General features: G+C 42.2%; 1 protein-coding gene and 1 long non-coding RNA gene across 5 annotated transcripts in view; one reads left to right on the top strand and one right to left on the bottom strand.

Moving 5' to 3' along the window:
• Window positions 1-3,521, bottom strand: part of LOC123376058 (calcium-activated chloride channel regulator 1-like) — a 33,090-nt gene extending 29,569 nt beyond the window's left edge. For both annotated transcript variants that reach the window (XM_045027711.1, XM_045027712.1), the window contains exons 1-3: window positions 3,372-3,521; window positions 1,188-1,328; window positions 571-721 (exon numbers count right to left, since the gene is read on the bottom strand). In XM_045027711.1, coding sequence (XP_044883646.1) covers window positions 571-721; window positions 1,188-1,328; window positions 3,372-3,521 — 442 coding nt within the window. The remainder of the gene's footprint in view (window positions 1-570; window positions 722-1,187; window positions 1,329-3,371) is intronic.
• Window positions 1-21,630, top strand: part of LOC123376061 — a 189,139-nt gene that overhangs the window by 14,119 nt on the left and 153,390 nt on the right. The window contains exon 4 of one of the 3 annotated variants that reach the window (XR_006581668.1): window positions 9,878-10,219. The exons of the other annotated variants lie outside the window; for them this stretch is intronic. This is a non-coding gene — a long non-coding RNA (uncharacterized LOC123376061). Of the gene's footprint in view, window positions 1-9,877; window positions 10,220-21,630 lie in introns of those variants that run through there. 3 annotated transcript variants of the gene reach the window in all.

Below are 21,630 nucleotides of genomic sequence, written 5' to 3'. Positions count from 1 at the left end.
CTTAATAATGGCCTCGCATAGGCAATGCCCATGCAGTCAAACATGCTGATGAAATCAAAATGGAATATTGTTCATTCCTTGTGAATGTACACTTACAGAAGAGTAGTTGAGCAAATGTGACTTTCAGAAGTTCCAAGAAAAACCTTAGTGTCCTCAGAGCAGGATCTGCTCATGAGAGTTTGGTCTATTCTAGAATCCTCTGTTCACCAGGTTACAGCCACCTCAACTCTCAGATTAGTTTACTGCACTGTAATGTTAGGATATAGATTATTTCCAAGTCAAAGCAATGATTCATGAGGAAAAACAACCTTCATTTACTGTAAAATTATTAACCAGAATTTTCAAGAGACTGGTAATTTTAGGTGCCTCCATTTCTCAGTGTTCAGCTTAAGACTCATCCAGGGAGCCTGATGTTCCACACTGTGTGAAAAAACAGGCTCTTTTAAAACGTTGCAGGTTAGGCAACCAAAAACTGAGGCATCTCAAATTACTAGTCACTTTGGAACATCTTGCCCATTGCATATTTATAACCACAAAAGAAGAAAATTAAGGTCCAATAGATGGTGCTACCTCGTGATCCATAGATGTTATGCAAACTATCATTTAACAGGAAGTTGGGAGTGAAATGAATGTATCGTCCCTTTTCCCCACATCCTTTATATTGCTGCGTGTAGGGTTCATCTACGTACTTCAAGGAAGGATTAGCCACGATAACATCTGCCTGAAAATAAAATGGTCCTTGTTTAAAGAGCAGCAGGAAATGGAGGGTGACAGATGATTCTGCTGAATGGGCTCATCCTGCAGCTTTTACTCACGGAACACTCCCATTGATTGTTTCCCTGGGTAAGGACTGCAGGACTGGGCACGAGGGGGCAATACAAATTCTAAAAAGAGCAATTTATATTCCCTCGTTATTAGAAAAACTTAGGGCTTGTCTACACGGTGGGGTAACACGCAATACTGGGTGGGGGATTTCTAAAGTGCAGCACTACGTTAAAGTGCACCAGGGAACACTTAGTGCACACCAGCAGGGTCTACAAGGATCAATTAATGAGCAACACGTTAATGTGTTTTAGAAATCATACCTCCATAGTGTGCATTACTCCACCCTGTAGACAAGACCCTATGTCATAAGTGTATGAACACAACAAATACTTTTGGTTTGTAATGAGCGCTCTAAGTCTTACCTTATCATACGACTCTGTTTTTACACTTAAATACTCAGGTTTTGTCAACCAGTGCAGAGGAATTATAATTTTTACAGCCTTGAAAAAAAATCTCTGTTTTGTAGCAGTGAACAAGTAAGTAGAAGCCTCTTTGACCATGTCCTGGTAGGGAAAGAAAAGAAAAGTTTTATGAATTAAAAATTGAACGGTAGAGGCCATGAGTAGTTTAGCCTTGCCAGGAAAGAAAAATACATAAAGTAACACTCAGTATGTGAAGACCTAGAAAGAAACCAACCTTGGCCAAAGGAAGGGCTGGGACAGATTATTTCCCTCATGGAGCAAGGAGAGACCAAAGTGTAACTCTGAGAGACTCTGGAGTGCTCCTAGGACAGTGCAAACATACACTGTCCCTTTCTCAGGGCTTATGATAAAAACCACAACCTATCCCTTAAAATAAAACCTGAAAGAGATCCTTCCAAATATGAAATTTCCTCAAAAAAGTTACATGAGCCTGAGGTGAAGAATGGTTCAGTCCTGGACCAGTCCTTTTGCTTAATCTGTAAAGTGTACTGTGGTGCTTGATGAATCAAATACTATTTATAATTTTAAGTAATAACCCATGATTTCCTTTTTCTTCTCCCTGGGATCCTTCTATTAGAGTCTACTTTCTTCCTGCCTCTACAGTGGGCACTACTTTGTCACTATTTTCCTGTTCCCCTCCTCCTTGCTCCTTCCCCACCTCTCCTGAGTAGTTTGGGGGCCACTAGTTAATGGCTATGCCCACCTCAGTTTATTGTTCTCTTTACAGCAAATGCTCAATGACCAGATCATGGAGCAAAGATCTACATGGTGACTTTGAGAACTTAAAGAATAACTAAAAACAGAAATATCACTATATATGTATATGTATATACACACACACACATATGTATACACACACCAAGGCTTTTAAAATGTTATAGTTATAAGAAGCAGATGGGATCTTTAAAGGGGAGAAGGCAAAAACGCCGCATTTATTGAGAATACAGCAGTTAGCATATGCTTTTCAACACACACACACCATGCACCCAGTCCTGCTAGTTGATATTTATAGTTACCAGTCCAGAGTCTGGATCAATCTAGTGGCCAGCCAGCTTGGTCACAGAGGGGAGCCAGGCTCTGTCGGTCAGGATCTGATGCTCTTGGAGTGTGGCAAGATGAACCCAAAGTCCCCTGGCAAAGCACCCTGTTCTTATAGTCCTTGTTCTCTGTTGAAGTCTATGGATTTTGCTATGTCAGTTTATGACCTGTTACTCCTTAATTGGTGGCATCTTTGGATGTAAACATTCCAATACACCTCCAAGAGGGTCATCCTGCCCTGGTTTTGATTTAATCAATTGTCCTTAGGAGCGCCAGCCTCCACCTCAGCGTCGTCAATCTGCCCTTCCTTCATTATGGATGTGCATTGATGGTTCTCTGGTGTCATTAAATCTCTTCCCTCCCTCTTCCTTGACCATCTGTCTATAACAATGGCCTTCATACCTTATCTTTTCCTCATGCATACATTCCTCATTCACACAAACAATCTTTTACAGAGACCTTCAAAAGTATACAGCAATTTTTATGTTGAGCAAGAAAAGGCAGTCTGCCAGATGCATTTCTACCAATGTCCCAGAGGGTCATTCCTTTCTGCTATTCAAAAAGGGTGGCTGGCAGGATGAAATCAAATCTTACATTAATTCTCAAAGTACAATTATAAAATCCTGCTCCTACATAAGAACACAGTGAATACCTGCAAGGACCGGGAGAAGGAGGGATAAAACAAGTGGCAAACATTGTAATGGAGGTGCAATAATTGGCAATTAATAATTAATATCCATGTTCTGGAGATTCTCTAGTCTAAGGTACTCATGGTTTGGAAAGAAGTAATTAAGAAGGAGGTGATACATAGAATCAGCCTGATGCTGAGCCATAATATTCCCTGTTAAACTTCAAGAGATGAGTACACTCATTTCATTAACAGCAGCACTTGAGTAAAAATTCAAGCTAAGAACAATTTTAGTAACCATAGAATTGATCTAGTTCCCATGAAAATAAAAATAAAAATCACAACCCTTGACGTTAATGGGAGCTGGAATTGATCTTTTAAGATTACTGCTAATCTAGAGGTAGAGAGAACCTGGAAGTCTGAATATCACTGAATGACAAATATACAAATGTTCTTACCTGTATGTTTCTAATGATATTGTGATTTTCTGGTAACTCAGGGTTAATTGCGATAACAATATCCTCATAGCCACCATTTTTCAGCTGTACCATAGAACCTCTCACCACAGGTACTAGGAATAAAAGAACCAAGCTCTTAAACACCCTCATTGTCCCGTTCCCCACAATTTTGTTATAATAATGATGGCACAGTTGTGCTATTTATACAATTGCTTATTTATGCAGAAGCAGGGCCGTCCTTAGCCAAAGGGAGCACGCCTCTCTAAACCCTCCCCTCTGGCAGGGCTTGGTTGGGTAAAGCTGCTTGGGAGGGCTTGCTGGCTGCATGCGGAGGAAGTGAAACTGAAAGTACTCACTTCCTGGACAGCCAGTCCAAGCAGCAGGGGCTGGATTGGAATGCTCACACACTGCTGGCTGGGCTTGGGATAGGGTGACCAGATAGCATGTGTGAAAAATCAGGACAGGGGATTGGGGCAGGGTGACCAGATGTCCCACTTTTATAGGGACCGTCCCAATTTTTGGGTCTTTTTCTTATATTGGCTCCTATTACCCCCTGCCCCCATCCTTATTCTTCACACTGGCTGTATGGTCACCCTAGGTGGGGGGTAATTGGTGCCTGTATAAGACAAAGCCACAAGTATTGGGACTGGCCCTATAAAATCAGGACATCTGGTCTCCCTAACTGGGGAGGGCGTCTTTTTCCCGGGATGGTAGCGATTCATCTCATCCGGAGGGAGCTGTGCAGGGCAGGATGAGCTGCTGTGGTTCTGTGGGTGCCCCATCCCTGAGATCAGGTGCTGTGCTAACTTCACCATGATCCATGGTGCTGGTGGTGGTACCCAGTAGCGTGTGATTGGACCTGAGGATTTGCTGCTGCTGTTGCCACTCTGCACCCCAAGAGGTGGATTTTGGGGTCCTGCAGCTTTCCATCTATCTCCTCCTCTACTGCAGCTGTTGGACCAGCAGGCTGGGGGTGAGCCAAGCAGGCTGGGGGTGAGCCAAGTACTGTGTGTTGTCACTTAGATTGATATTTAACAACTTTATGTGCCAAAAATCCTTGCTAACAATCCTGAATCCAATTTCAATATTTAAAAAAAAAATCAATATCTTAGCCAAAACCAGAAAATTATGTTGTTGACAATTATTTGTGACAAGTTTGGTTTGGGGCAGGGAGTGGGCCAGTTTTCAATAGAGGAACAAAAATGTTGACTGGCTTTCCTATAGCCCTGTTACTGCTAAATAGAGCCCTCCAACAACTGTAATATGCTCATCTCCTTACTAGTGTATAGAGCAGGGGTAGGCAACCTATGGCATGCTTGCCAACGGCGGAACTTGAGCTGATTTTCAAAGACACTCACACTGCCCGGATCATGGTCACCAGTCCGGGGGGCTTTGCTTTTTAATTTAATTTTAAATGAAGCTTCTTAAACATTTTAAAAACCTCATTTATTTTACATACAACAATAGTTTAGTTATATATTATAGACTTATAGAAAGAGATCTCCAAAAATGTTAAAATGTATTACTGGCACGTGAAACCCTAAATTAGAGTGAATAAATGCAGACTCAGCACACCACTTCTGAAAGGTTGCCAACCCCTAGTATAGAGTGACCATATGTTGTACTAAGATTCTTTTGCTTTTTTTCCCAGTGAGTCAGTATAACTTTTGCCGGCCCAGAGGTTGGGCAGCCATTGTCTTACGTTTTCACAATGTTTTGTCCAACTTCCATAAAGTAAATACATGGTTAATATGAGTTTAAAAGGCCTGGGACACTTCCTTGTGAAGAATCTGTGCAGCCGATCATGCTAGAGCTGTGAAAAATGTTAGTTTTTTGATGGAACTTTAGAGGCAGTGATTTATCATGTATTTCTGGGAGTGCCCAAAATGTGCTGCTATTGCTAATGTCTTTCCAAACAAAGATAAGGCACAATAGGATTTCTTTAACGTTTCTATGCTAGTTGAGATGATTCTGTGCTGACTTCATTTTGGTCACTTTGTGCTTTACCTAGGAATAAAACTAGGGTTATGTTTTCCCACTGCTTGGAAACCCAGCTTATTAAACTGGATAATGCCATTGATCTATTTCAGTAAAAGGTTGATATAGAGTTGTAACTAACATTAAGACTGATGCCCACTATACATATAAAACTAAAAAGTAGTTTTGTAAAAATGACATGGGTTTCCAACTCTGTTTCTCAGTCAGGGTGGAGCCCCTTGTGAGGTCTTTTCTCACTAGCTCAAGGTCACAGGCTCACGGCTATTCTATATTCGTTATTTTAAATAATATTTCTGATAATCTGACAATAATTTTAACAGTTATTTCTTTTAAAAAACACCTTTATAAGTTATGTCATATCAAAAACAACTTTCTGGGTCACAAAAAAGAAAACAGAAAGATGAAATAGGATTAGCTATACAAAAACAGAAGGGTTCTATACTTAAGTTTGCATATCATGAAAACAACAAAGTTGATCAAGATCATCAAGTAACTGCCAAAGAAAATTTTTATGCAGATGAAGCTCAAGAAACACAACAACACACAGAACAATCATTTGAAACAGATGCAGACACAAAACAAGAAATTACAACAGTTGAAACTACTAGCATGGGATATAGATGACATTGGCACATGGCCGCAATCTTTAAACAACGAATTACGTGCCATTATAGTTCAGAAAGGCCCTGTGAGAATAAAAGATCTTGAATATCCTAAAGACATTAGAGGTAGGAAATTCACAGAAAACAATTACTACAAAAGACTTTCTAACGGTCAAATTGTCAACAGACGGTGGCGTGTGTACTCTAAATGCAAGATGCTGTATTTTGTTTCCCATGCAAGATTTTCAATAGCTGCAATTTTAAGATAGCAACCATGGGAATTAATGATTGAAAAATCTTAATCGCACATTCCCACAACATGAAAAGGCACAACACCACATTGAAAATATGCACAAATGTTGTGAGCGGAGTGTAAGGTTAAAAAATCAGACAACTCTTGATGTCCAAAATCAAAGATTGCTGGAGTCAGAGAATCAGCATTGGTGTCGTGTTCTTGAACGTCTATTATCTATTGTTGAATATCTATCAACAAACAATCTTGCTTTTAGAGGAAGTGTTGAGAAATTATTCCAGCCCAAAAATGCTGGGAAAATTTGACACAGTGATGAGTGAACATCTCTGAAGAGCAACTGAAAATGAAATACATGACCACTATTTGGGACCAAAAATTCAAAATGAACTGATCATGCTAAAGAATGATAAAGTGAAAGACAAAATTGTTTTATTGGTTACTTTGGCAAAATATTTTGCCGTAATTCTAGATTGCACTCTGGACATAAGTCATCAAGAACAGATGTCATTAGTAGTGAGATTTGTCGACATTAGTGATTCAGCACAGATTACAGTTAAGGAATCATTTATCACATTTTTAAAAGTAGAGGACATTACAGGTTTTGGACTTCTTCAAGCTCTCCTTTGTGAACTAAAATGAATGGGATTGTCCGTAATGAATATTAGAGAACAAGGCTATGATAATGGTGCCAATACGAAAGGATGCATTTCTGGTATGCAAGCTAGATTGCTGGCAGAAAATCCACGAGCTTTTTTTGTTCTGTATGCATGCCACAGCCTTAATTTGATTTTGTGTGATATGGCCAAGTCTTCTGTAGAAGCTATTTCTTTTTTTGGTTTGCTGCAATGCATTTACATGCTCTTTTCAGCTTCCACTCAATGATGGCAAATATTCAAAGCACATGTCAATGATACCACCATTAAGCCTCTATCTGAGACACACTGGGAAAGCAGAGTAGAAAATAAAAAAACATTGAAATATCAATCTGAGGAAGTTTAAGAAGCACTGGTTGCTATTTCAGAAGAAGCCAGATATCTAAAAGCTAAAAGTGAAGCACAGTCATTGGCCTCTCGAAATATCCAGCTTCAAGTTTCTAACATCTGTCGTAATCTGATATGACTTTCTTGTTAAAATCTCAAGTGTAAGCAAAATAATGCAGAATCTAATGATGCAGCTTGATTCAACACTTACCTTACTAAACAACACACAAGACTTTTTAGTGAAATACAGAGAATTCAAAGACGCACAGGTTACAGCGAAAGAGCATGCACAGGCACTTGGTGTAGAACCAAAATTTCTGAATGTGACATGAGTTTCAAGGAAAAAACGGCAAGCGGACTATGAAGGAGCATATGAGCCCATAGAGGATCCAGAAAAGACATTTGAGGTTGAATTTTATAATGTTGTAATGGATAAAGCAATATGTGCAGTTGATTAAAGGTTTAATACCTTACGAGTACACCGTGAACAGTTTGGATTTTTGTTTGACATAACTAAATTCAATGAAATAGGAAAACAAGAGCAGCACATTACAAAGTGCAAGAACCTAGAGAGCCTTCTGAAGCACCATGATAGTTTTGATTTAAATGGACTTGAACTGTACGAAGAATTGACTACATTGTCATCAATGTTGCCACATGCAAAATCGGTGATGGACATTGTATAGTTTATTCATACTAGCAAACTTGTTGACATATATCCTAATGTGTACATTGCCACTCGTATTCTACTGACAATTCCTGTAACAGCAGCATCAGGAGAACAGAATTTCTCAAAACTGAAGCTCATTAAAAGCTCTCCATTCTCCAATAAAATGTTGACAAATTAAAAAAATTATATTCTTTGCATCAATCTGTCAATACATCAGAATTTTTCCATAGCGCTACTTCTTCAGTGCAAGTATAGTTCATCAGCATTATAGTGTGCTTAATTAAGTTAAACTGTTTTTAATAAAGTGCATGTGGCAGGTTTTCCAGTATTGTAAGCTTATGGTTGTGTTGCTAAGAATAAGTCGGGCATTGAGCATAAGCTTTTGTGGGTAAAAAACCCACTTCTTGCATCTGTTAGTCTTTACGGTGCCACAGGACTCCTCGTTATTTTTATAGTTGAATGGTGATAGCTCTTTACCTGCTTCAACACATTGAGGCTGCATTCATCTAAAGCCACTGATGCAGGCAAACTGACAAAAACATGTCCAAGTTCAAATATTTCTTGAAGCAATTCCTTTGGCTTGCAATCCAATTTAAAGTTCGGGGAATATATTCATTTGAGGAAGATGACCTCGTCACTGAGATCTTTTGAGATTTCTTTGTTGTACTATTGCTGAAATTGTTCAACTGCAGAAAGTAGATCTTCATTACTCAGTCTGTTGTACTGCCAAAGACACCCAAAAAGAGGACAAATTAGTCACAGTGACTGAAATCGACGTGTAAGACCTGACAGAATAGAGTCAGTGATGACAAGGAAGACATTGATCCTATGTAGCCTATCAACACTTGAAATCTTCTACTGTAAACGTACACAAATGCTGAATGGTATAGAAATGCTGATAAGACTTAAAAAGAAGGAATACTAATTAAGAACACAAAATGAAACAGTCAGGTTATTATCCTTATCACTGAATCAAAACTCAAGCATGGAAGGTGTAATATAACAGGCTGAGCTGAAGACAAAGGGATGACATATCTATGGTAAACACAGACACGGATGCAGACAGAAGGATAATGTCTAAAAGTTTCAAATGTGTGCCCTCACAAAACTCTCTGTACAAGATTATCTTAATAAATTTTCACCTTGAATCTGGGCCTATAGACTACGAAAGCCTATGAAGATGACCAAGCTACCAAGCAAGGGCTGAACCAACCAATCAGTCACCTCTTTTAGCCACCATACGAAGATAATAATGAGGAATTCTCACACATAAATAATTCGTTAGTCAGCTAGACATAAAACTATAAAGACACTAAAATGTAACAATGCTCTACCTTTCAACGTGCACTTGATCCGGCACTGCCACTAGTAGTGGTTTGTTTATATAATCAGCTGATCTGAGAGGACACATTCATCACGGTGTAATCTTGTGCCATCAGAGCCAATATATTTTTATTAATATTTATGAACATTTTAAACTCTTTAATATGATAAAATCTCTATCAGTTAACAAAAAAAATGTCTTTTACCAAATCACATCTCTTATTTGCTTAAATTTGCAGCTCTAAACTGAGAGAGTGTGTCGCATTTTGGTCCAATAGGGATGCGCATAAAAACAAATTGCGAAACTTATCAAATACTAAAAAATTAACAAGTGTCTACATTTGAGACCCCTTTGAGCTTGAGGCCCAGGCCAAATGGCCCTCCTCCCCCTGCCTTCCCCGATTGGCCCTGTATGTACTACTGAATGGGACAAATGCAGATTAAGTGGCAAGGGGAGATCAGTGCTAATCTATGTGATTTGAGAGAGAAATTCCATATGGAATGTATCAGAGGACCTATTAGTTTTCATTAGATGCTTTAGTTTAAATAGTACTATAGAAATTTGTCATACCTGCCAATATCTGAAATCTACTAAATAAATAAAATAAAATAGGGACAATCGTTGTGTACTGTATGTAACTTTATATTCTGTGTAATTTAAATTGTTTTCCTTTTTGTAGAGAGAACACTTCCACTCGGCTTAGCTGTGTTACTTCAACAATGCATATAACTGCAGTCACAATTCACAGATGCATCGATTTTAAGGCCACCAGGGAACCATGGGATGATCTAATCTGACCATCTGTATAATACAGGCAATTGAATTTTATGATGACTTAAGCATGTCTTCCAGAAAGGTCCCAATCTGAAGACTTCAACTGATGGAGAATCCACCACTTCTCTTGGCAGTTTGTTTCAATGATCTATCAGTGATACTGTTAACAGTGTGTGACTTAGTTCTAATTTGAATTTGTCTGTTTTTAACTTCCAGTCTTTGGTTCTTGTAATGACCTTCTCCATGAGATTAAAGAGCCTGGTATATTAAAGAGATTAATGCCTAGTATATTCTTCCAAGGAAGGTATTTACACACCATAATAAGTCATTGCTTGATTGTTTTTAAATCAACTAAATGAATTGAGCTTCTGAAATCTCTCACACTGAGATACATTTACCAAACTTTGAATCATTCTTGTAGCTATTTTCTGAACTCTTTCCAATTTTCCAACATCCTTTCCAACAATGTTCCGGTATTGGTCTCACCAGTGTCGCATACAGAGGCAATCTTCTCCCTGCTGCTACTCACAACTCCCCTTTTATGCACCCAAAGATTGAATTGGACCTTTTCACCACAGCATAGCACTGGGAGCTCATGTTGAGTTGTTTGTCCACTCTGACCCCTAAATCCTTTTCACAGTCATTGCTTTTGGAGATACAGTTCCCCATTCTTCATGACCTGCATTCTTTGTTCCTAGATGTATAATTTTACATTTGGCTGTATTCAAATATATTTTTGTTTGACTCAGCCCAGCTTACCTAGCTATCCAGATCACTCAGTATGACTGGCATGGCCTCATCATTATGTACCACTCTCCCAATCTTTGTGTCATCCCTAAATTTTATCTTCAGTGATTTTTATTTACTTTCAAATCATTGATAAAAATATTGAATAGTCTTGGGCAGAGAACCAATGCCTTGGTAACCCCACTAACTACACCCTCATTTGATGATGATTCCCCAACAACAACTACTTTTTGAGAGCTGTCAGTAAAGTAGTTCTTAATCCATGTAATGTGTGCTCTATTGATACTGTATAGTGCTGATTTTTAATCAGAATGTCATGCAGTGCTAAGTCAAACACCTTACAAAATATAAGTAAAAGATAACTGTGTAGAGGTCATACTCAACCAAACTTGGAATCTTATCAAAAAATCAAACCAGGTTTGTTTGACAAGACCTATTTTCCATAAAATCATATTATTTACATTCATTATATTCCCATCATTTAATTCTTTATGGGTTGAATCTCATATCAGCTTTTCTATTAATTTGCCCAGGACTGATGTCAGGCTAACCAGACTATAATTACCCTGTGTGATGGATTACTATGTGCCTATTTCAATCTGCAAACCCTATTCTGTTTTGTGAACACCATTCTGGTTATAAAATTATGCTGTGCCTTCACTTTGGCACTGCAGCCTTCATCTTGGGCTGAAAACACACTTAAGGTGTCAGGAAAAATCCTTGCCTCTGGCAGCGGGCTAATAATGGAGAGAAAAGAAGAGTCATCAACCTGGGCAGTCTTCTATTTCAATGGAAGCATCCTAGAACAATCTGCTGGCTGCAGTTTCTCAATCTGGACTTCAGGTGGACTGGAACTAAACACCAAATCACTTGATGAGGGAATTGAAGCTGCTAAGAGGAGTCCCCTGACAGACAGAATGGGAACGTTGTGAAAGGATAAGTTCTGTTCTGACGTGGTACTCTTTCATTGGTCACCCAACGAGACAAGATTGGGCTGGAGGAGAGGAGGTGTAAAAGAATCTTGTGATCCCTGGAAGACAATGAAGATGATCCAAAGGACTCACAGGAAGGATGAGGAAACTGAGCAGAGTCTTGCGTGCAGCTGTTTAATATTTTTCCATAGATCTGTATATAGCTTGTGATTGTTTAAAAGTTCTTCTGTTGCCTTCACTTCTCCTCACAAGCAGCTCTGCCTTTTAATCAAAGTTGTCCTCTGTTGTAATTGTAGAATTGGGGCTTTTTGGCCATCTAGTAAACTCTTCTTAAATAGCTCCCAATTTTCATTCACTTCTGTCCTAATTTTTACTCCCAAGCAATTTCATTCAGAATTTTCCTCAGCTGAGGGAAACTAGACCTTTTAAAGCACCACGTGTATATATTTTTGGTTGGGACGCATCTGTATTTTGGATTAACTTTTCTGCCTCTGGCAGCCCTCCTTGTGCTATCCCATACTGCATTGCTTCATACCTGGATTGACCCATCGGTTTACCTGTGTCCTCTGCTGCTCTGGGGTCAGGCTGACCAGATGTTACCTCCCTTTTTAATGCTGACACACAGCCAGGTACACCCCTCATGTGAGTGCACATTTTCAGAGTCACATACCCTTCTCAGCATTATAGCAGCCATGCCTCCTATTTCCACATGGATCCATGCAGAGATCATGGATTGCCTTGAGATCTCATAGATGAGACAGCGCAGTTCTGCCATAACAGCAGCCACTTATATACAAGGATTTATTGAAGGAAATGATAGAGTGGGGTCACTCCTGGGACAAGTTCCAGTACCGTAACAAGGAAAGGAGCTCCAGCAGTGTTGCAGAAAAGGCACGGACAACACCAGGACCTCCAGCAATGCTCCCAGCACCTGCCCCACCTACCTATGCTGAGCAGACCTGGATTTTTGCCAAGGAGGCCACCACCAAAACCAGACATTTTGCAGACAGTACCAAAGGCACCTAAGAGGCCGAGGAACCGAGCCCTGACCAGGACTCTGAGGAGGAAATTTCCCTCAAAAGTCAGGATGTCTTCACCATACAAAACCCCAAGGCAGAGACAGCATTGGAGTGGCTCCTGGAACCCAGCCAACACCTAGCCTGCAGTGTTGGGGAGGGGACTGCACTGGCACCTGGAGAATTTAAGATCTTCAGCATTTATTTCTCTGATATATCAAATTCCACAGCCATCAGCCAAACCATAATCCCCTTCCCATGCACCCGCTCTCTCCTCATTGACCACCACTTCCCTAATCCCCATGGTTGAGGATGGTGTCATGTCAGAGGTTAAAAATCACACACATTGTAATGCAGGCATGTTTACTGAAATGGCAGCTCATGGGCTGGATCAGTGACTAAGGAGGGAAGCCCAGCAGCTAAGGGCTGGATGGGAGGAGAGTGGACAGGCTGTTCCTGATGTGAGGCAAGAAACTAGCCTTGACCTAGAAATTGACTGAGGACTGCAGCCTACCAGAGGCCGTTGGTAGGAGGGCAGACCTGACCTGGGTACATGCATTGACCAGAGCCCAGCAGCTGGCTGTTAGATGGTGAGAGAGCTGTTGCTGCTGGGCACCTGCCTGTTAGGAAGATGGTTGAAGGCTGAACCAAGTGGGACTGAAGGCAATTTTGTGTTGATGGTGTATTGGGCTGGACTTAGGGACTCTGTTACCCTGGAAGGGGATGAATGCTTTGAAGTGGCTTAGCCAGAGGGCCAAGTTACCTCTATGGCTGGAGCAGGCTGAAGATCACTATGGGGAAAGTGAGGAAGAGTGCTGCAGTGCTGGGTCTTGAAGGGGTGTTCTGGGATCACTGCTTCTGAGCCATGGACCTATCTGAAGAAGCGGCAATGTCATGGGGAGATTGCCATGTAGCCCTATTTGACCTGCTGCACAGCCTCACTGACCAATTTCCACAGTCTTACTTCCCTCTCCACTGCAGTAACACAGTTCACCAAGTAGCATTCCAGCCATGCGAGTGCCATCCCCCTCCTAAAACAGATCAAAGCACCACCCTATTTAAATTTAAGAATGTCATCCAGTGCTATGTAGAAAGTAATCTTATTTCACAGCACATAAAGTCAACTGTACAAAACCCGTGGAATGCTATTTTCCATTACAGTGGAAGAAGGAAGGATGGCTCTGCATAGAATTCACTTGTGGACTCTTGCATGCGCAAAGTTCTTATATTGCTATTATAGCAGATGTAGCTATATCTCATCAGTAATCTAACTGCACTTTGGAAAGTCTGAAAATGCTTTGACAAAGCCATTTTAAGATAGAAAGACATGCAGAGTCAACCGTAAGTATACTAGTGGCTTTAGCAAGAAATTCTTGGTACCTTGATCACGTGAACACACACCATGCCCGCAAGAAATACAGAAGAAATACACAAGACAAAAAAATGTTTGCTAAGCATAAAATGGGGTGGCTTTCATTTTCCAGTTATTGCTTCCACTCCCCACTTTTCATCTTCCATTCTCTCACTCCACCTCCCCATTAATTGTTTGACCTCCTCCCTTATGTCAGTTCTGTCCCCTTTTGTCTTTCTCATCTTTCTTCTGGATCCCATCTTCCTGTGTCTCTCGTATTTCCCCCATCTCTTCCCTACCCAACAGAATCAAACTGGCTCACAGTGATAGCGCAAAATCAAGTCGGAGGCCCACATGATTAAAAATAACAAAAGTTATTAAATATAATTCTCCTCATGGTGTTTAATGGGGCCTCTCCCTTTAAATCATGCACACAGTGGCTACAGCCCTCCACCACAGGTGTTACAGTTATACAGTGATACAGTTAACAGCTCATCATTTGCATTATAAACCTAGATTAATAGTAGAAACGGGCAAAAAGAGGTGGTGTGTGGACTAGGTTTGAGTTACCGTTTGAGTTGAAACAGAATCATTTCTTACTTTCACGTACAAAGGTTCCTAAATCATGGAAGTATTTTTATGAGCGTTTGACTCCAAATGGCTGAAAACAGATTTGCAGCTGCATTTTCTGAGTGAAGAAGCTCCTTGGGTTGCAGCATTCCTGGGAAACTTCTTTCACTGGTGCTTTTTAGTCTCCAATAAACACACAGTACTTGGCTGTCAGCAATCAGGTGAGGACCAGCATGAAGCTTTTTCCTGCCTCAACACATTCTCCAAATGGTTGCACTTCTAAACCAACTGTTAGCTGGCTGCTTCCTCCGGATGCCATGACATACATGTGAGATGAATTATAAAGATGTTCACCATATAGGCTGCTGCAGGAAACCTCACTGTACTTCTTCTTTGTCATATAGATTGAATTTATTCAATTTAATTACAGCTTTTTCATCATACTGTATACATAGAATATGTAATCAAGTGGCATAAAGCTTTAAGTGGCATGAGTTCAGGGTGTATATATGCAGTACATATAATGTAGTTTTAATCTAACTTGGAAGAATTTAGTTAAAACAATTTCTGAAAAGCATCCAAAACTAATAATATCCTGCTGGGCAGATCCTTATACTTATGAAGCTCTCTTAGCAAGGACAGCAATGCTCTAATGCCCTTTAACAGTGTTTGAAAGAATGTGATGCCATTATTTATTCCAGTGTATCCACAATGGAGTCTGTTTTACATGCCTCACTCCACATTACTCCATCTTACCATTTTCTATGTCAGTGGTCTCCAAAGTGGGGTGCGCGCACCCCAGGGGGTGTGCAAGATGATCCATTGGGGGTGCGGTGGGTGGAGCGCCGCTGGAGCGAAAGGGCGGCGCAGCACAAGGAGCGCTGCCAGAGGGGGGCAGGGGGAAAGGTAGTCGGAGGAGCGCCGCCCTAAGATTGGCTGGAATGCTGCCTCTTACAGTGTGCCGTCCCAGGCAGGTGCTTCCTACCCTGGTGCGTGGAGCCGGCCCTGCAAGGTACAGTAACTGCTCACTTAACGTCCTCGTTTAAAGTTGTGCAATGCTCCCTTATAATGTTGTTTGGCTGACTTTACAAGGGGGGATTGTAGAAGTTCCTCTTCTCTGCCTCCTCCCCCTCCCTTCCTCCCACCCTCCAGGGCTTCCCCCTGTTTGGCAGTGCACAGGACTTCCTGGGAGGGAGAGAGGAAGGTAGGGAGCGAGTGAGCGAGCGAGTGGGGAAGCTGCCCTCCCCTCCCCCAGCCAGGCAGGGCCACCCGGAACGCAGGGGAGTTAGGGGCTGCCGGGCCCTGGGCTCAGGGGGTCCCGGGGCCCTGTCTTGCAGCTCTAAAGCTCCTTTTGGAATGTGGCCCTGAGTCCTCCGGCCCATGGAGGAGCAGGGCAGCCATGCAGCCAGCGGCCGGAGAGAAGCGGCGCTTTCCCCTTCAAAGCCAGCCTCAGAGAAGCGGCTCTTTGAAGGGGAATGCGCCGCTTCTTTCCAGCTGCTGGCTGCGCGGCTGCCCCTGCTCCTCCTGAGTTCTCTGACCTGTGCTCACAGGGCTGCATTCCCTCTGTGTGCTGCCCCAGCTCTGCACAGATCGCTGACCCAGCAAATCTTGAGAGAACCCCCAATGACTATAGACTCTAGTAAGGTACGAAGGCACCTGGGCCAGGTTTATTGTCAAAGAGAAACACAGTCTCCAGCTCCCAGGCATAGAAGTCCAAGGTGCTGCTAAAGTGCTGTTAGCTAGTACTTATGTGCTCCCTGACAATGGACCAGCTCAGTCAGTGGCGGGACTTTCCACTGCCCCCTAGGCCAGACAAAGACACCGCCCCAGGGATGCATTCTTATCCACAGGTACAAACAAGTTACACATCACTCCTGAGGTGCAACCCCTCTACGTAGCAAGGTAAACCCCTCTATGTAGTAAGGTGCCGCCTCACACCTTGTACATGTTGCTTCGAACAAAACAACTCTATCCATCATATTACCCTTTTGGCTGTGTCATTGGGATGGGTCAGCCTGTTCCTTGTTATCTGTGTGGAGTGTACAAGTATGCAAATGGGCTGATAGCTGGTGCCCAGTACCTTTTAGGTATGTTTCTTTGTGCAGAATCAGCCCTTTCCTTGCCACCTTCTGTGAGCAGGGCCTGCCTCTGGCTCTCAGCTTAACTTTGCTTTATGTTAGCAAAGTCTTGACCATTACTTTAGTTCATTACCTTAGACCTCATACTGGGCCTGTGATACCAAGGTTTATATCTCAGGACCTCCTCTTACTACACACAACATAGTTAGAGATATTAACCATACTTTGCATAACCATGGGCCAATGCATTGAAAAATTTTGTGTTCGTGATCTTAACAGTAAATTGAAAGACACCCTAGGGTCAGTGACTCTCCAAACACATTTACCAGGTATTGGTAAACAGATGTGCTGCAGTGGAGGCATATTCTGATGGCTTTGAGGGCATTATTTGAGGAGGCTCCATAGGCCAGAGTTGCCAGGTGTTACCCTCTGCAATCCATATGTGCTGATAGTTCGGGGACGCAGTCAGCACGTATCACTTAGCCGTGTCATTTGGGGGAGCCACCTCCTCCCACACGTCACAAGGGACCACCCAGTCCCAGAGGCAGCCTTTCCAAAGGCCTGGTTGGATTTTTATAGTAGGGCCCACACTCCTTTCATGGGACCAAAGGCCGTGAAGGAGCAGGCTATGCCTGTGCACTTTCAATTAATGAGCCTCCAGAAATGGCGAAAAGGCCTTGTTCCCAGGGAATCCCTGAGTGGGAATGGATTTCTTGGGGGATGATTTGGGCTCCATAGAGCACGTCCTCCTGGATGCTACAGATTTGTTGGGTCAAATATTGTTGGAGCTGGGAGCACACAGAATCCCATGCTACTTGGTCCCCAGCCTCAATTTTGGTCTCAGTCAATTCCTGCAAAGTATCCTGCATGTGGAGGGCCAATTTTGCAGTATGTTTGAGGGCGGCAGTGGCCACTGTCGGGTGGGTGAAATCTTCACTTGTGACCAGTCCCACAGCCTTTTCCAATTGTCCCAACTGCTCGTCTCTCATGGCCCCTTACTGAATATTCCAAATACTGACTGCCGAATTAGACCCATCCCACAAGGAGCTTGCAACGGTCCTCTTTTTTCCAGGGGGGACAACGTCTGTGTAAAGAAGGGAAGTTGGAGGTTGGCCCCCCCTGTACAATTGGGGAGGAAGATGGAGACCTGAAAGCATGTCAGGGTTTGAGATCCAACTGGGGAAGGATATGCAGGGCCGGTGGACCTGGGGTTCTCGGCAGGGGCTGCCCCGGGGAAGATACCCAACTAATACATTTTCAGGATGACGTGCCACAATTCCCCTCCTCCGTCCCCGCCAGTGGATAATTGATCATTTCTTCCACCAAGGCCAATTTTGGTCAGTGGTAAAATGAACAAAGGAGGACACCCGAGGATTCCCAGAGATATGTGCCACCATACATAGATTGTATTACACCAACGGATTCTGCAGGCCTGAAGCAGTAAGAGTGGTCCCACCACTCCTCTTTGGGGTCTCCCTGGGCTCTCACTTTTACTGCTTTGCCCTGTTAACAAAGCATGAGGGAAAGAAAAAGAACAACACAAATGCACCTATTGGGGAAACTGAGGCACAGATGAAAACTCCCTAAATTATTAGTTGTCCCGTTACAGTCCTCCCTGGCTTTTGTCATTGATGTTGTTTGCCTGCTTTAGGAGGTTACAACAATAATATTATGCCCTGAGATCAGTAATTGCTATTGCTTGCCAAAGGGCTTCCCATTCCACTTCCACTCCAGGCCACCACAGGAGGAACAGGGTTTGGCCTAATGGGATCTAAGGGAGGCTTGGGGCCACCCACCAGGTATTTTGCTGTGGCCCTGCTGTGTCTATCCAGACTATGCACTGTTTCCAAGGCTCCTCCTCTCCAGCCTTGCACCACACTGTGGCTCGGGCCCCATCATCAGCTCAAGCCAGGGAGAGCCTTTGGAGGTATTCTCCCTTCTCAAAATTATAATTATCCAGATAATCCCATGGATAGCTAGAAATCTGGATGGTCCAGGCAGGTGGCTGGTCTACGACTGAGGCCCACAATGCCATGACCAGAAATCTAGGGAGAAACATTTGTTTTGAGCTGATTGGCATGTGCCCATTTCAATTTGCCTGGTAGCTGAAGCTGGTACACTACCGGGGAGATGCGATTTACAATGGAGCACAGACCCACCCACTTGGCATCCAAAGCGTGGGCTGCCTTCTCCAGCTTTTGCAACATTACCATGTCTTCAATTTGCCATCCCCAGACGTCTTTACTGACAATCCCCTTATACTTGGCCTTTTCCTTATCTAAAGCAGTCTCTACGGCTTCACGGGTTTCACATAGCTCCTTCCTCATCTGGGCAAAGCTGAGACTTTTTGGTTGTGGCAAACAATAAATGTGATTATTGGTAAACACAGTACTCACATTACATTTACATTTGTCTACTAGCAGGTTGCTAACATTCCCATCCTCCCAAAACACTTTTCCCCAGGAATTAACCCATACACATTGCCCATTATACAGTAATTTCGTTTCATTATCTAATTCATCCCATATATAGGATCCTAGTGAAATGTCTTATTACAGGGCTTTGGAACAACAGGCAAGAACAAGCATACCCACTTCTGAGGAGTCCACTCGGTACCACCTCTGGTGTCAAATTGCATCTTTCCCTCCCTCCGCAGCCCACTGGCTCGAGATCCGTGGTAGCCAGAAGGATCCCATGTGCAATATGGGGAGTGGGATAACTATCCATATCTTTGCTTCCAGAGCCTGTTGGTGTGCAATTTTAACAACAATTGCCCCCAATTAAAAGGTCTGGCCTTAATATGCTAGAAACATACTACATCCATTCATACTGATAAGTATTAAGCAGTGACCTTTTTCTTTGCTTTAGCAAATGTACCGGTATTAAAACCTTAGTGTTTCCTAATATTACCCAAAACATTTTGTGTTCCAAGGTGGACAAAGCAAGTATCTGCATTTCAGTACATCCCATAGCTATAGCAGTACGTTTTTAATTTCCATTTGTTTCTATATTAGGCTGTCCTGTAGCTAGGACAGAGAGCTTATTCTTAATTATCACCAAGTCTACAGTATTTATAATCCCTACTCCAAAACCAATTTCTCCCAATATGTTGTCTGCTACCTGAGGATTTCCCTGCAGAATTTGATACACAACAGTGCTAGTAACATGACAAACAACATAAGACAAAACAGAGAACACAAAACACAATGTGTATTGTGACAATAGATTCATGGTATTTTGGGTTGCTTTTCAGCTGGTATAATCTTTTCCTGATTTTCCGAAAGACAAAAAGAACATGTTTCTACCCCTTTGGAGGTGACATATTATTACTTAAAATATTCCCTGTTTTTACAAATTCCCTTGCTGATTGCAGGCAAAACAGAGGAATTACCCCCATATTTTTCTGTGTTCGTTCTATAGGCAGGCCAGATTTCAATGGCTTTTACTTTTATCAGTTAGGTAATTTGCATTAACACAGATGCTTTCTAGCTTGCATTTGGATTCAAAGCCTTCAGCAGCTCAGAGACTCTGTTTTAAAAGGGATACACTCGACTTTCACCAGAGGTTTGATTACTTTTAACTTTTAACTCCTGCTTCCAAAACACAAAGTGACTTGAAAAGAAAAACACAACCTATTGTGGCTCCCTTTGGCAAAGTGAGAGTTTGATTACACAGAGCCACCTTAAGGCTCCATGTGGGGCACGGTCTTTCTCTCTTTTACTACAGCTTTTATTTGCTATTTTGTTACCAAAAAATAGATTTAATTTTTTTCCCATTCTCCTGGCTTTGACTGCCCTGCTGTAACCATGACCTTGGTCTTTATTTAAAACATTTTAAACTTTGTAAAGCATTGAGTTACTTTAAGTGTTAAATGCTAAATACCAAAGTTAAACGGCACTAGTTACCTGTGTCTGGCAAAAGTGTTTCTTGCTTTTGCAATTTTAAATGGAAGAGTCAAATGGATTGTAGTGGTCTTACTTAAAACAACACCAATTCATCTTAAACCTACAAAACACAAAGATTATACACACCAGGAGTGTTCTTTTAGCAAATTTGACTAACTTGTTCTTAGCCAAATGATCTCACTGAGATAACCTCTCTGCCTGGATTATTTACAGACACTCCTTTGGAAAAAGGCCCATTTCCCTTCACAATGGCTGCAAAGAAACCAAGAATTTCCTTTTCATAACACCTTTCCTTTTTAACATTTTTACAAGTTTCACTGCTTAATTCCCTCCAGCCTCTTCAGAGTTAACTTCTCACTCTCTCTTTTCCAATTTCTTTAACTGTTGCTTGCCCGCTTGTCTGGGCCCGATCCTGTTTTTCTCGTTGAACCGTTTCTTTCCATGGGCACAGGCTTTTTCCACTACCAATTTAGCAAGGAGGGTGGGCTCCTTAACTAGTCCCCTCCTCTCCTGGTCCATTTTCTTTTCATAATTACCCCATAGGATGCTTTCCTTGTAGTTGGGGGTGCCATATGTACGGCCAATTGATGTTTTAACTATTTAATTTTCTTTTCATGGAGAGCACACTGTTGCTGTGGTGTATATTGAGCACGGATATCAAGTCTTTGATAAGTCCCTGAATGACCAGTACCTGCTTAGCCAGTGCTTCCAGGTGAGTGTGTTCCATCTCTTCCACCTGGAAGTCCTGTCTCAAGGCTTGCAACTTGTCCTGGGCATAGGCTTGGGTTGCCGCCTGGTTAGTGATCTGCGCTTTCAGGTGCTTAATTTTCACCAGCTGTCAGGTACACACCTCCTCCTTTTTCCTCAACACCTCTTTCTGTCCCGACCACATCTGATACCACATAGCAGCTGCAGTCCAAATTAATCCCACAGTTGCCCCTAGGTTTTTACCCTTCTGCTTTTCATACTCAGTATACAGATCCAACAAAATCTGCCACGAATGCACCCTTTTCTGAAGCTCCATCACAGAACCCCAGGGATTGTATCCCGCCTCGGCGA

Source organism: Mauremys mutica, chromosome 8 (assembly GCF_020497125.1).
Source record: "Mauremys mutica isolate MM-2020 ecotype Southern chromosome 8, ASM2049712v1, whole genome shotgun sequence".
Classification (NCBI taxonomy): Eukaryota; Metazoa; Chordata; order Testudines; family Geoemydidae; genus Mauremys; species Mauremys mutica.
The sequence above is the reverse complement of the archived record's forward strand: the minus strand, read 5'-3'. Positions and strand labels throughout refer to the sequence as shown.